Raw genomic sequence first — 14,470 nt, 5'->3', positions numbered from 1 at the left:
TCATCTCTAGTTCACAGAGTATAATCATCACAGTTCTCACATCTACAGCCTTCTGCTGGAGAGAGACTTCAGTAGTTCACTTAGAAGTTCTCAAGACAAATTAAATTCAGAGTAAATCAAGTTTATACCATCTCCAGATTTCTAGATTCTGACTAAATAATAGAACAACATGTAGAAATTACCATATCTAGGTAGAGGTATAGATGGTATCCCAGTCAAAAATTGTTCTTAAAATCAATTCAATAATTTTTAGCGATCTGTTGAAAGAAAAACGGGATTAAAATATATTGATAAATTTTTGGAGTGTCAAAAATTTCAAGAAGCACATCCTTCTGAATTTGAAAATTATTCCTCTTTTTGGAGCTTCATTTTGGATACATCCATTTTATCTGCTGCAATATTAGTCCTACGTTAGAACACATGCCAGAAATTATCACCTTCAGTTGCTATTTACTGCCATTTAGGTGAAGTATGCAGAATTATAGCATTCACAGTCCTCCAAGAATCATAGTTACTATTCAAGGTAAAAGCCCAGAGGAATAGCTATAATTTAGTATCTAGTCATAGCTTTGATTGAGTGGACTTCTGAGCAATTCCAGTATTTTACTCTGCTATCTTAGACTACACATATTCTAACACAGATGAGAGTAATGTGTTGACAAATGTTCTCCTAATTAAGAAATAAGGCAGCATACTTTTTTCTCTTCATTTAGAGCAGTGGTTCTCAACCTTCCTAATGCCGCGACCCTTTAATACAGTTCCCCATGTTGTGGTGACCCCCAACCAGGGGTGGGTTCTAAATTTTTTTACTACTGGTTCTGTGGGCATGGCTTGGATGTCATGTGACTGGGTGGCCGTAGCTAGCTGGTCATGTGACCGGGTGGCCATGATTATGTGTATAGGGACTACTCAGAGGGCTGAAAAAAGTCATTTCTGACAGGTCCTTGCACTTTTGACCGGTCCTCGTACTTATGACTGGTCATCATTTATGCCCATTGTAGCATTCTTAACAACCATGTCACTCATTTCACAACTGCTTCTCTTCACCATGGTGACAAGATAGGGAGAAAAACGTAAAATGTAAGGACAGTCGTAAGTTTGAGGACTGGTCAAAAGTGCGAGGACCAGTCAAAAATAACTTTTTCAGCCCTCTGAGTAGTCCATATGCATAAAAGGACTACCCAGAGGGCTGAAAAAAGTGTTTTCTGACAGGTCCTCGCAAATCAAAGATTTCTGAGACCAATGGTGAATACTTAAATTTCAGTAGTCACCAATCCCAGTTTTAAAATGAGTTTAGAATCAGTGGGAGTCACTGATAACAATGAACTAACTAGCTACTGATAATGAGTCCAGTCCTGCCTTTCTTTTCCTTCTGTCCAAGTTTTGCAAGTACTTTTTCCAGGTATATGTTTTATTCCAAAGTATACAAACCAGTATTGTTAGGGAAAAAATGGGTCTTACAAGCAATTTTAAAAGACACTGTCAGAATGACTCTGCTCTCAGCCCCCCTTGTGGCTCCTTGAAAAGCATCCCGCCCCCACATATGTAAATGAAAAGAATAAGCTTAAAAATCCTAGCATTTTAAAATTGAAAATGTGGAGAATTGGGAGGATGAATTTGAGACACTAAGGGAGATGTTTCAAAAAGTAAGGGAGGCATTTAAGGGAAATAAAGAAGCAGAGAATTGGTTAGCTTGCAAAAAAAGAAAGAGAAAAGATGAATGAGAAGCAAGAGAAACAAGGAGATAATATTGAAAAGGAAATAATTGAAAAGAGATAAAGATGATTACACTGGATTCAATAGAAAAAATGGAATAAGATGAAATATACTGCAGATAATTAAAAAGATGAGGGGAAATTTTAAGAAATATACTTGGTGAATGAAAGAAAGACTGGGGTTGCCTGGACTCCATAGTGGAAAATATAAAATTGAAAATGAATACAGCAGTAGAGAGGGATGAAGGAAGGAGAAGAGAGATGGAAGAGGGAAGGAAGAGAAGGGAGGAAGGAAGGGAAGGGAAATTAGAGTAAGAGTGAGGGTAAGAGAGGAAGGAAGAGAGGAGGAGAAGGAGAAAGGAAGAAGAAGTAGGAGAAGAAGAGGGGGCAAGATAAAGTAAGAAGGAAAGAAAAGAGAGAGGTGATAGGTTTGAGGAGAAAGATTGCTGTACAATAAAAAAGATGAAAGGGAAGAAAGGCAACCCCAAACAAATATAAAGATATTAAGATAAAGAATGAATTGTTAAACTTTAAAGAATAAAAGAGAACAAATTTGAATAAATAGCAATAATTAGAAACAAACATACAAACATACAATGTATTTTCTTTGAACAGAGTATTTGGCTAGTTCACAAATTTAAACTGTTTAGTCATTTCAATTAAATTTACAATTTCTATATTTCCTTTTTGCCATATTTATTCTTCATCTATTTTTTTAAAAAAACAATATTACCCTTCATCCTCATCTGTAATCTTAATCAAATTCAATTTTTCCCTTCTATTCTATATTATACCCCTTCCCATTGTCATCTATTTTTAAATCCATCCTCACATTGGTTAATTATGTAATATTACAGTTGTTTAATACAAATTCAACATTTTAATATAAATCAATTAGTTATATAACTATCTTTTTGTATATTAATCAATATGAACATGAATATTTATTTGTTTGTTTGTTTGTTTGTTTGTTTTATTAAATTTTTATACCGCCCTTCTCCTACTGGACTCAGGGCGGTGAACAGCCAAGAATAAAAACATCACATGCAAAATTTAAGATTAATTTTAAAAGAATTAAGTTTCGGCCCAATATAAAATTTAAAACACTCCAACTAAAATAAATTAATAATTAAAAATATCTAAGGTGGGGGTGTCAAGCCAGCCCAGTTTGATGAAATAAAAAAGTTTTAAGGGTACGGCGAAAAGCACGGAGATCTGGGATCCTACGTATCTCCGGGGGCAGGTTGTTCCAAAGGACAGGTGCTGCCACAGAGAAGGCCCTCCCCCTGGGGGTCACCAGCCGACATTGCCTGGCCGACGGCACCCTGAAGAGTCCCTCTCTTTGGGAGCGTACTGGCCGGTGGGAGGCTATCGGTGGCAGAAGGCGGTCCTGTAAGTACCCAGGCCCTAAGCCATGGAGCGCTTTAAAGGTGGTAACCAACACCTTGAAGTGCACCCGGAAGACCACCGGGAGCCAATGCAGCTCGCGCAGGAAAGGTGTCACATGGGAGCGCCCCATCGCTCCCATAATCTCCCGCGCTGCCCCATTCTGCACCAGTTGGAGCCTCCGGGTGCTCCTCAAGGGGAGTCCCATGTAGAGAGCATTACAGTAGTCCAGGCATTCCAATTATTCCAATATTCCAATTATTTCCATGCCATCCAGTTTCTTACAAATCAATTAATTATATTTACCAATAATAATAAACCAAATAATTTCCCCCATATATTCCTCCAAACCACAACTTAACCATTTCTGCTTTCAACACAATATACAATTAATACTATCTCAATTATTACAATTCCCTAGTTAAATAGAGCTTTTTTCTTTTGTGTTTTAAAATCTTGAACTCTCCTCTTTTGCCCTAAATTTCCCATTGTTTGCACCTACCTTTTTTGGTGAGGAAAAAGAAAATAAATCTGCCTCTGCCTAATTTTCCAACGTAACAGCCAAAGCCTGCTTTACTTCCAGTTTCGTTTTCAGCTTGATTTGCATAAGGAGAAAAAAAAATCTGCTCCAGCAATTTAGCTCTTTGCAGCAAGCTGCAGAGCCCTGCGCAAAACAGCTGAGAGTCGGGAGGCAGATCTAATCAGCGGGCTAATTAGCCTATGCTGAAAGGAGTTGTTTTTTCTTGCTGTTTGCTTGCAAGGAGGTAACTGCTGAGAGGCACAGGCCAAAGGGTGGAGGCCACCCTCCTTGCCACTTAGCGCCCCCATTGCCCCCTTTTGCCTCTAGCACCCCCTGCTGCCCCCCCTTGCCTCTTACCGCTCCCTAAGGCATGGTACCGCCCACTTTGGGAACCACTGGCTTAACTACTTAAGTACTTAACAACCGGTTCTACGGAAGTAGAATCCCACCACTGAGTCTACCCATTTATTTTTTGCAGACACCGGTCTACTCATTTGTTTTCTTTTAACACTGATCAGCTGTAGGGCAGCCCTTTGAAGCCCCACGGCAAGAGTTTAAACAGTTTTTTTCCCTCTAGCCATCAGCTGGGACTCAGGAGGCAGCAATAGATTGGGGGTGGCGCCAAATAAAAGGTAAGAATAACGGGGGTGGGTGGGGCCCCAGAACCAGTTTTCCGATGGTCTTAGGTGACCCCTGGGAAAGGGTCGTTCGACCCCCAAAGGGGTTGCGACCCACAGGTTGAGAACCACTGATTTAGAGGCAATAATTGTGTTAGCATGAGCAGAATACACAATTTAATCCATACATGCTCAATATACAAGTGGCTTTCACTGTCTTCTCTTTCTTCATCAGTGTTCACTTAAGTCTTATCCTGGCTTCACAAATGACAGTTCTTTGTTGCAGTAAAATCTATTTGGTGAATCCCCAGAGTGGGATGCCTTCATTCTTCCAGCCTTAGTAAATTAATTTGTCTAAAAACTTTGTCCCCTGGCCTTTAAGGTTAGCAGACCTAGGTACTGCTTTTTATATGCCGGTTTAACTGTGTAGCAATTTTTCTGTGTAGTGTGCTGAGTAGCAAAAAGGCTGACATATGACTTAATATTGTTAAAATAGTTAATGTGTACAACTGTACATTTCTCTACAGTTGTGGAGATAGCATCCAGGAATGGGTTGTCCTCGTCTGTTCAGTTGATTGGACTGAGTCTGTCAAAGTTGTAATGCCACACCTTTGTTGCTAGGGCTTCCCAGCTTTTAACTCAGTCCTTCAGCCTGGACAGACATGTCGAAGGTTTCTCTTCAAACTAGGATTATTCCTGGATGCTTCTTCACTGCAGCATAGGAGTATTGTGGATGTTTATTCAACTCTAATCAACATTGTGAGTTTAACAGCATACTCCCATTTGTAGTAGAGTCGCTGGGACTTTCCCAATGGCGAGGGCTTTGGCTTCAGCCGTTGGAAGGGCCTCTCTGCTGTCACTAGCCTGACAACAGAGAGGCCCTTCCAACGTCATTTAGCCTCTTTGCTATCCATTGAACTGCAGGCATTCCAAACAAGCTGTGGAGTCAAGCGTTTCCATTTACAGCGACGATTGCCGGGCAGAGGAGCTCCGCGCTCCCAGTTTGCCAGCAGAGAATTGAGATTGGGGGAGTTTCGCGCTCCCAAAGCGGGTGCCATTTCAAAGATAGCATAGTTGCTATGCTGCATGACGCTTTACATACAGTTTCTGGTGGAGCTTCGTGCTCCCGTTCAGCCAGCCTGCGTATCTGGCATTCGCCCTCAATGCTTCCCCGCATTAGGCAATGGCAGCTTGGAGGATTCCAAGGATCTGTCGCTGATTGCCTCGCCAAGAGTCTCGCACTCATCTGACTGCCATACTCCCGAATCTGAGCGGCTGAGAGCAGTTTAAAGGGCTTGGAACCCATTTATTCAATTGGAGCTGCCATTTGAGGAGCCTTGCACTCCTAACTAAGTAAAAGCACTTTTAAGGAGCCAGGAGGCTTGAGGCAGCAACTACAACTCAATGCCCAAAGTTTCATTTAAGGCAAGAAAGGGCAGGAAAAGCATGGCAGGCAAAATGGTGGCCGCAGTGGCAGTTGACCACAGCTGACGGAGCCATAGCTCACAATTCCAGGGCTCAAAGCAAGGCTGCCATGCACGCAAGACTTCCAAAGCATCCCAAAGGGATGAGAGGCGCAGAGATCACGCCCTCCAAAAAATCTATGACAGGGCCAGTAAAGAAAAATGTTCTGCCTAGATAGACAAAATGAGCCCTGTGCCTCTGACACAGAGAGCTGTTACCAGAGGGAGCTCCAGACCAACCAGAGGGAGCTCCAGACCAACTCTCTATTAGAAGCTTACCTCTGCCTATTTCCAATGCAGAGCTATGGGGCTCCACATCAGACTGGCACAACTCAGCAAAAGGAATTGAAAGTACCAGTAAAGATCCCAAAGCAGCCCCTCCATCCACCTTCACTCCGACGGCTGCAGGCTTGCGTCGTGAGATAGGCAAGGACTTCTTATTGCCTGATAACATCCAGGACATTATCGCAGAAGCCATTAAAAAAGGCATTTCTGCTGGATTACAACAGCCCAGACAGGCATATTCTGAGGTCTCTACCTTTTCTACCAATTGCATTGAACCTTGTCAGGAGGAATTTCCTCCATTTCAAGATCCCGGTTCCCCTGCTCCTTCCCATAAGAGTTAACCATCGCTTTCAGAAGTAGAGCAAAGGGAGTTAGACCTGTCAGAAGATGAAGGTCTAAGGCCTGAACAGCTTGCATTTACCGGGATATTTCCTCCTAACATTTTCAGATCCCTTCTTTTTGAGGCTACAAATGTGGCCCACTAGGGTCACACACTGAAGGGCCAGAAGCCCCAGATCCCCAGGAACCAGCTAATCCACTCTTTTCAGAGTCTGGCAAGACAACAGACACCATCCCTTCACCTCGCCTATTTGTAGATGTAGTTCAATGGTAGTGAGTGTCCCTGAGGAGGGCCCCAATTCCTTCTTCGACCGACAAATGTTTTTTTAATGTCAATCCAGAGTTGGCGAAGGTGCTCCAGACCCCACCGGTGGGCGCATCTCTGGCCGCTTTGATGTCATCCTCCAATATACCTGGAGAGCCGGAGGAGGGTCTGAGGCCAGAGGACAGGTGATCAGATCAATCATTACAGAGAGCTTACCAAGGGGCTGTTTGGGCAATCCGCTCAGCCACTACTGCATCCTTCTTTAACAGAGCCACACTTCTCTGGCTCCAACAACTTCAGGAAAAGATCGGCAGACATAACGATGCAACAAGATCTCAACAAAATCGTGGCAGCGGTACAGTTTTCAGCTGACACAACTCTGAACTCGGCCTGTTTTGCCTTGGCATCCTCTGTGGCTGCTCGCTGCCTCCCCTAACGAGGCAATGGCAGGCAGATGCCCGCCACAAATGGTGCCTGGCGTCTGCTCCTTTTACAGGGAACAAGTTATTTGGGGAGGCGCTGGAACCTTTGTTAGTAGAAACAAGAGACAAACGCAAGATTATACGATCGTCTCAGCGCAGGGGCGAATTTCGTTCCTTCCCCTTCTTCCATCACATGCCATTTTGGGGATCTGAATTGGGCGCTGGGCCTTCCCGATCACAGGGATTTTTTGGCCCAAGGCAAAGAGGTCAGCAAGACAGACCAGCTAGAGGTAGACCCTTTCAAACTAAACTTTCGAGGGGGAGGGACTCGTTCCTTCCGCCGCCAAAAGTAACTGCATGTCCATACCTCTCAATCGGGGGCAGACTGGCCTTCTTTGCTGACCGATGGGAGGAAATTACATCGGACGCCTGGGTCAGGGAGACTGTGAGATCTGGCCTCTCCCTAGAATTCCTCTCCATCCCCCCCCCCAGGTTTTTTTCTACGCTGCCCAATGTCGAAAGACGCTACTAAAAGGGCCCTCATGGATTCGGCCATAAAACACCTACTGGACATTAAAGCTATCAAGAGGGTCCCGAAGGACCAACTAGGGCAGGAATTCTATTCAATTCTCTTTGTGGTTCCCAAGACCTCGGGTGGGTGGAGACTTATTCTTGACCTCAAAAGACTGAACTGCTATCTTGAATATAAGTGGTTCAAAATGCAGTCACTTCAATCGATTCTTGGTGGCATGAGAAAGGCCGACTTCCTCACCTCAATTGACTTAACGGAGGCCTACCTGCATATTCCGATTCTGCCCTTACATTGGAAATAACTTCGATTTTACTATGCAGGCACTCACTATCAATATAGGGCATTACCTTTCGGTGTCTCATCAGCGTCTAGGATGTTTATTAAAGTACTTGCTGCCTTGGCAGCTCACCTCAAGGACTCACCCGTGCGTGTCCAATGTTACCTGGATGACATTTTAATTCAGTCCTCTATCCATCAATCAATCAATCAATCAAGGGAGGACCTCCAGGTAACTATTCAAACACTTAGACACCATGGGTTCTCTATTGATATAGAGAACAGCCACTTGACTCCTTCAACCCGCCTGCTCCATCTGGGAATAGTTATAGATTCCATTGAAGGCAGGGTGTATCTGTCCCAGGAACGACAGGACAGTCTCAGAGACCTAGCACGTGGGATCCAAAGAGAGTGCAAAGCATCCTTAGCCCTGCTCTCAAAGCTCCTGGGCAAGATGGTGTCGAGCATTTCCATCACACCATGGGCACATCTTCACGCTAGAGACCTTCAATGGTTTCTCTTACCTCTCCAGAGGACAGGCAGGAGCAGCTCACCGGCCAGGGTCCAGGTTCCCAGGGAGGTTCTTCATTCCTCACCTGGTGGATGACACCGGCCATCTCAAAGGGAAGCCTCTTCCAAGAACCCCAATGCCTAGTCGTAACAATGGACGCCAGTTTCCTCAGTTAGGGGTGCACGTTTCCAATCGCAGATGGCTCAGGGCCGATGGAGCCAAGCAGACCGGAAACAGAACATCAGTTGGTTAGAGCTGCAGGCAGTACATCTGGCCCTCTGTCATTTCTGCCAGTCGGTCTCTGGCCAGCATGTTTTAGAGATGACAGACAATATGGCCATGAAGGTGCACATAAACCGTCAGGGGGGCACCAGATCCAGGCCCCTCATGCTGGAGACCAGGCAGCTGGGGGTTTGGGTAGAGAGGCATCTGCAGTCTCTCACTGTGGAATACATCTCTGGGGTGTCCAACGTGCAGGCGGATTGGCTAAGCAGAACAGCCATCAACCACACGGAATGGTGCCTGTACCCGTCCCTTTTCTGGGACCTGATGGACCGTTTCAGCATCCTGGAGGTGGACTCGTTTGCCACCCCAGAAAATTCGCAGCTCCTGAGATTCTACTCCAGATTCCCGACTCGGGGTGGAGGATGTTCATCCTCTCCACATGGCCTCCAGGACTTCTTTACGCCTTCCCTCCTCTTCCCCTTCTTCCAAGGGTAATAAGGAAGGTCCTGGAGGAGAAGGCAGAGATCATGCTCCTTGTTCCGCAGTGGCCCAGGAGACCTTGGTTGGCCGACCTCATGAATCTCTCAGTGGTTCCACCCTGGAGGATCCCCCAGAACGTCATATCACTCAGCCTGGGGGTGTTGATCCACCTGGACCCACAGTGACTCCAACTGACCGCCTGGCGCTTGAGTGGAGCGCTCTGAGGGGGGACAATTTTTCCTCCAGGGTCATCAAGACTATCCAGGCTTCTTGGAGGCCTTCCAGTGAGTGCATCTACTCTGCCACTTGGAGGGCCTTTTGTAATTGGTGTATCAAGTCAGGTATTTCTCCACTTGAAGTATCGATAGCCCAAATCCTGGACTTCCTCCAGGATGAACTAGATAATGGGCTATCACTCAACACCATCCGGAGGCAGGTGGCGGCCTTGTCCTCAGTATTGACTTGTGGATCACTTGAGTCGCTCGCTCAGCATCCCACAGACCAAAGATTTATTAGGGATGCGACTAATCTATGTCCACCAGGAGTACACAGGTACCCTACCTGGGATCTGTACAAGGTATTGAAATCCCTCACTGGGGACCCATATGAACCCTTACATTCTGCCAGCCTCCCTCTCCTCTCCTGTAAGGTGGCATTCTTGGTGGCTATTACATCAGCCAGGCGGATCTCCGAGCTAGCTGCTCTATCAGTAAGGAGAGATCTGTGCATCTTTCACACAGATCATGTTATTTTGCGATTGGATCCCTCTTTTATACCCAAGGTGAACACTTGGTTCCACAGGTCGCAGGAACTGATCTTACCCAACTTATTCCCTAACCCTAACCCTAACCCTAACCTAGTCCACCCTTTGGAAAAAGGGTGGCACACCTTGGACGTGAGGAGGGCCCTATGTTAAGCGGACTGCCAATCTGAGGAAAACAGAGGAGCTATTTATTTATTTCTAACCAGCGTCCCTAGGTAACAGGGTCACACCGTCCACTATTGGTCGGTGGCTTAGGCTAATAATAGCCAAGGCATACGAGCTGCAGTCTCTGCCTAGACCCACACTAGTGACGGCACACTCAACCCGAAGCATGGCTATGTCAGCAGCATGAGCCACCCAGGCTTCGCTGAAGGAAGTCCGCAGAGCGGCCACTTGGTCTTCGCCTTCTCCATTTATTAAGCATTATAAATTGGACATATTTGCCTCGGCGGAGGCGGCATTCAGACATCAGGTTCTTCAACGGGTCCATACGGAAGGGGAGGCCTCTGACCAGACTGTGACCTGCCCGTAACACAAGGGACAGACTGCTTTGGTATGTCCCATTCCTAGATGCTATCTCCACCACTATGGAGAAGGGGCGTTGGTCTTACCTGATATGCTCCTCCTTGTTGGCTGGAGGTAGCATCCAGCCCACCCTTTCAACTGTCATCGATCACCTAGGACAATCTGCAATAACGACACGTTGAGTCTGTCACTTCGTCTTCAGCAAAAGCTGGGAAGCCCTTGCAACAAAGGCATGGCATTACAACTTTGACAGACTCAGTCCAATCAACTGAACAGACAAGGACAACCCATTCCTGGATGCTATCTCCATCCAACAAGAAGGAGCATATCAGGTAAGACCAATGCCCCTTCTAAATGTAGACATATTTTCATATGTTTGTACATACAAAAATATACTATATTCTTTGTGTGCCAGGAAACAGAGGATTGGGGAACAAATGTTTGTATTATTATGATTACAATATTAATATTGTATTCAATAGAATAAATGCAAGAATAAATAGAATCAATGTGAGAATAAATAACTTCATTCATTATTTTAGATGACGCATCCAGATGTTCTGATACAAGTGCTCGATATTTTAAAAAATACTGGTAAGTTTGTGCCATCATTATTTCTTTCTTAATTTCTTCATAATCTATTGTGGAGAAAATAAGGGGATTTTATAGAGATATACATATAAGTATTAACCAGATGACTTTCAGTCAGCATGGAGGTACTATGAAAATGATTTTTATTTGATATGCTCTATTTTCTCCTTCAGGATCTTACTCTGATGTGGAATCAGATTTCCATGCCAAAGTTCCTGTTGTTTTTTGTAAAGATGTTAAAAGGTTTGTGTATTTTTTGTATATGTTCATCTTCAGAAGATAATGGCTATCCCCATAAGTTTGAATGTTGTAGGACATTTTGCATTGCAAAGGACTTAATTTAAAATTATTTTCTCAATTTGTTTTTTTTTTTTTATTGAAAAGTTTTACAAAAAGTTTACATATTTCCCCCCCCTTCCCTACCTCCACCTCCCCCCTCCCCCCCTCCCCTTCCCAGAACAAATTACAGGGTATAAACTACAACAATCATAATCAATCCTAGTCTAAACAATTATGACATTCCACATCTCTTGTTTCTTCAATTCCCTAATTACCCGCCTAGCTTTATTACTTAAAGACACACTAAATATCTATATAATCATTCATAACCTATCTGCAATTTCTTATTCCGATATTTATTTTGAATATAATCTATCCATCTTCTCCAGTCTCTTAAATATCTTTCATTTGAATGATCCTTCAAGTACGCCGAGATTTTTGCCATTTCCGCTTACTTGAAGGATCATTCAAATGAAAGATATTTAAGAGATTTCTCAATTTCTTATTCCGATATTTATTTTCTCAATTTGTTAAGGAGGATATTTATAACTGTTTCAGAATCAATAATGACAGTTCAGACAAAATTTTAAGCACGTGACAAACTGACTTTAAAATATGAGATCTGCATACATTCATAATCTTTCCATTAAAGTTACTTTAAAATAATTAAATAGATTTCAATATCTTTTTGGGGAAACTATATTGTGAAAAGAACATAATGCAAATTGCATACGTAAAACAAAAATATTGGATGTCTTTGGTATTTTATTTTTTTTCAAATTTCATTCACAAGAAGTGGTAGAGCTTACACTTTCTCTCAAAATTTGTTTCAGTGGTTTAACTTGTAAAGTAAGTGCTGGAAATGATGTGGCCTGCCTTACAACTGACCTGCTTGCTGCACTCGGCAAACTAGAGCCAGTCCTTGTTCCTTTGGTGTTGGCTTTTCGCTACTGGGCTAGAGTAAGTTTTAAAAATATTTATATTTGTTCTGAAACTATACTTAGGCATTACTTTTATTAGGGCTAACCCAATGTGCACAAAAGGCAGGGGTTGTATCAGAAATAATATAACTAAATCATGAAATCTGTATGGCTAAAATATTAAGATAAATCTATAACCTGAAATCTCAAATAATTAGATATCAAAATACATATAACAAAGTTATAGCAATTAAATATAGTGGCTGTTTCACCTCTAATTGAAAATGTAACCAACAGTTGAATTTGTCTTCAACTTCTGTCAAAACACACAAGGTTTCTTCAGAAATATTCTACCAATATTTTTAACTAAACAGATAAAATTGATAATCTTTAGTGAACTTCTGTACTTTTAATTATATATTTATCTATTTATTACATTTAAGGCTACTTAACTCCAAATGGGTGGCTTACATGATTAAAAAAATAAGCGGACTTAAATAATATATATACCCACACGTAATTTCCAAAGATTACATAAAATACACTTGACTGTTCTGTCCCCGTCTCATACACCCACCCCCATAGACGGCCCGGAGTTAATAAGACACACGACAAAGTCTTTGAAGATAAAGCTGGCAGCAACCCAGTGGCTAGCTGCCAATTCAGACTTTACTCTCACAAAACAAAGATTAGGCTGCAAGCATTCCGATAAAGCAGGCAAAGTTTCAGCAATACAAGGATTAGTCCCAATTCAGTCCGACAAGGCAGGCAGAAGTCCAGTAACGCACAGATTAGAGATTATTTTTAGTTTTTGCTTGTCACAAACTGAACCGGCCACTACACCCACATTTATACCCTGTGGGGTGTGGTCCAGTGACTCAGCTAATCTCTGGCACGCCTTCCCCTCTGCTGTGCACGCTTCTCCCTGCGCCGCTGTTGAGGATCCAGCCAGCACTTATCTCCTTTGTCGCTGTCCACCTGTGGCTGCGGGGACGTGCTTGGCTCTGGGCCTGTCTCTTGGCCATCGGTGTCCTCCGGAGGCATTGCCAGAGAGGAGGGTCCTGGAGAGGGAGGCCTTGCCAACTCCTCTCCCTCACTCTCAGAGTCTGCATCTGTCGATAGCCCAGGCTCAGGCAACGGAGCCACAACACTGACAGGCTCAGTAGCCTACCTTCTCCAGAACCTTGGAGAAGACACAGTTTTTAAGAACTGGGAAGATAACCACTCATTCAAATAACCAAAGCTTATGTCATGAAGGCTTTTACTGAGGCATGCCCATCCTCGTGCCTTTGCATTTTGGACCAGTTGTAGTTTTCAAATGATCTCCAAGGATAGCTTCATGTAGAGTGTATTGCAGTAATCCATCTGAAAGTGACGAGGACATAAGAGTCCCCATCTGAAAGGCCTTGTAATCCAAAATTGGTGCCAATGTTCTAAGATCCTCATGGCCACAATTGCCACCTGCTCTTTGAGCAGAAGTTGTTGAATCTAAGGCAGCCCCCAGATTGCACACAAGTTTTGAATTCGGTAGTATAGCTTCTGAGCTTAAATGGACTCCAGAGGATGGTAGAGGACAGGAAGGCCTGGAGGAACGTTGTCCATGGGGTCGCGATAAATTGGACACGACTTCGCAACTAACAACAACAACAACAACAACAACAACAACAACAAAGAATAATCTCATCCGCAACTATAAATAGAAGGTCACTAGAGTCAACCTTCCTGGATAAAGCAGAGAGGAAATATATAGGTAATCCTTGAGTTACGAATGTAATGGAGCCTGCCAATTACATTCGTAACCCAAGGATTCTTAGGAATGAATCATATAACTTGGAAGTGACCATTCCCTGCTCCTCGCAAGCCTCTCTTGCTGAGGCTTGTAGGAGCGAGAGATTGCATCCTTATAGGCTCCGGTCATCTTTGCAAAAAGGGTTTGCGAAGCTGGAAAGTTTGGGGAATTCTGCTCTGTATTGCTATATTGGTCTTTAGCCTAAATTTGCTATATATAGTGTAAAAATGAAAAATGCTTGAAAAATTCAAAGTGTGCAAAATTTTAAAAAATATAACATAAGCACATAATTTTCTCTTTTTATATAGCTGTGTCATATTGACTGCCAGGCAGAAGGTGGAATCCCTTCATATTCCTTTGCCTTAATGGTAATATTTTTCCTTCAACAAAGAGAACCACGTATCCTACCATCATATTTAGGCAACTGGGTAAGCTTTTAACTAAACCATATGATTTATTCAATGGTACTGAGGAATTACTTAAGAATTGTTGGGAAAGTTCCTAAAGAAGCTTTTGGGTTCATAATCAGAACTAGATATAGCTATCATTTATAGTATAATATAACTC

General features: G+C 43.2%; 1 protein-coding gene across 4 annotated transcripts in view; it reads left to right on the top strand.

Moving 5' to 3' along the window:
• Positions 1–14,470, top strand: part of TUT4 (terminal uridylyl transferase 4) — a 55,722-nt gene that overhangs the window by 17,294 nt on the left and 23,958 nt on the right. For all 4 annotated transcript variants that reach the window (XM_034415085.3, XM_034415083.3, XM_087891068.1 and 1 more), the window contains 4 exons: positions 10,867–10,918; positions 11,089–11,158; positions 12,028–12,154; positions 14,212–14,331. In XM_034415085.3, coding sequence (XP_034270976.1) covers positions 10,867–10,918; positions 11,089–11,158; positions 12,028–12,154; positions 14,212–14,331 — 369 coding nt within the window. The remainder of the gene's footprint in view (positions 1–10,866; positions 10,919–11,088; positions 11,159–12,027; positions 12,155–14,211; positions 14,332–14,470) is intronic.

Source organism: Pantherophis guttatus, chromosome 3, assembly GCF_059756535.1.
Source record: "Pantherophis guttatus breed Tessera chromosome 3, ASM5975653v1, whole genome shotgun sequence".
Classification (NCBI taxonomy): Eukaryota; Metazoa; Chordata; class Lepidosauria; order Squamata; family Colubridae; genus Pantherophis; species Pantherophis guttatus.
The sequence above is the reverse complement of the archived record's forward strand: the minus strand, read 5'-3'. Positions and strand labels throughout refer to the sequence as shown.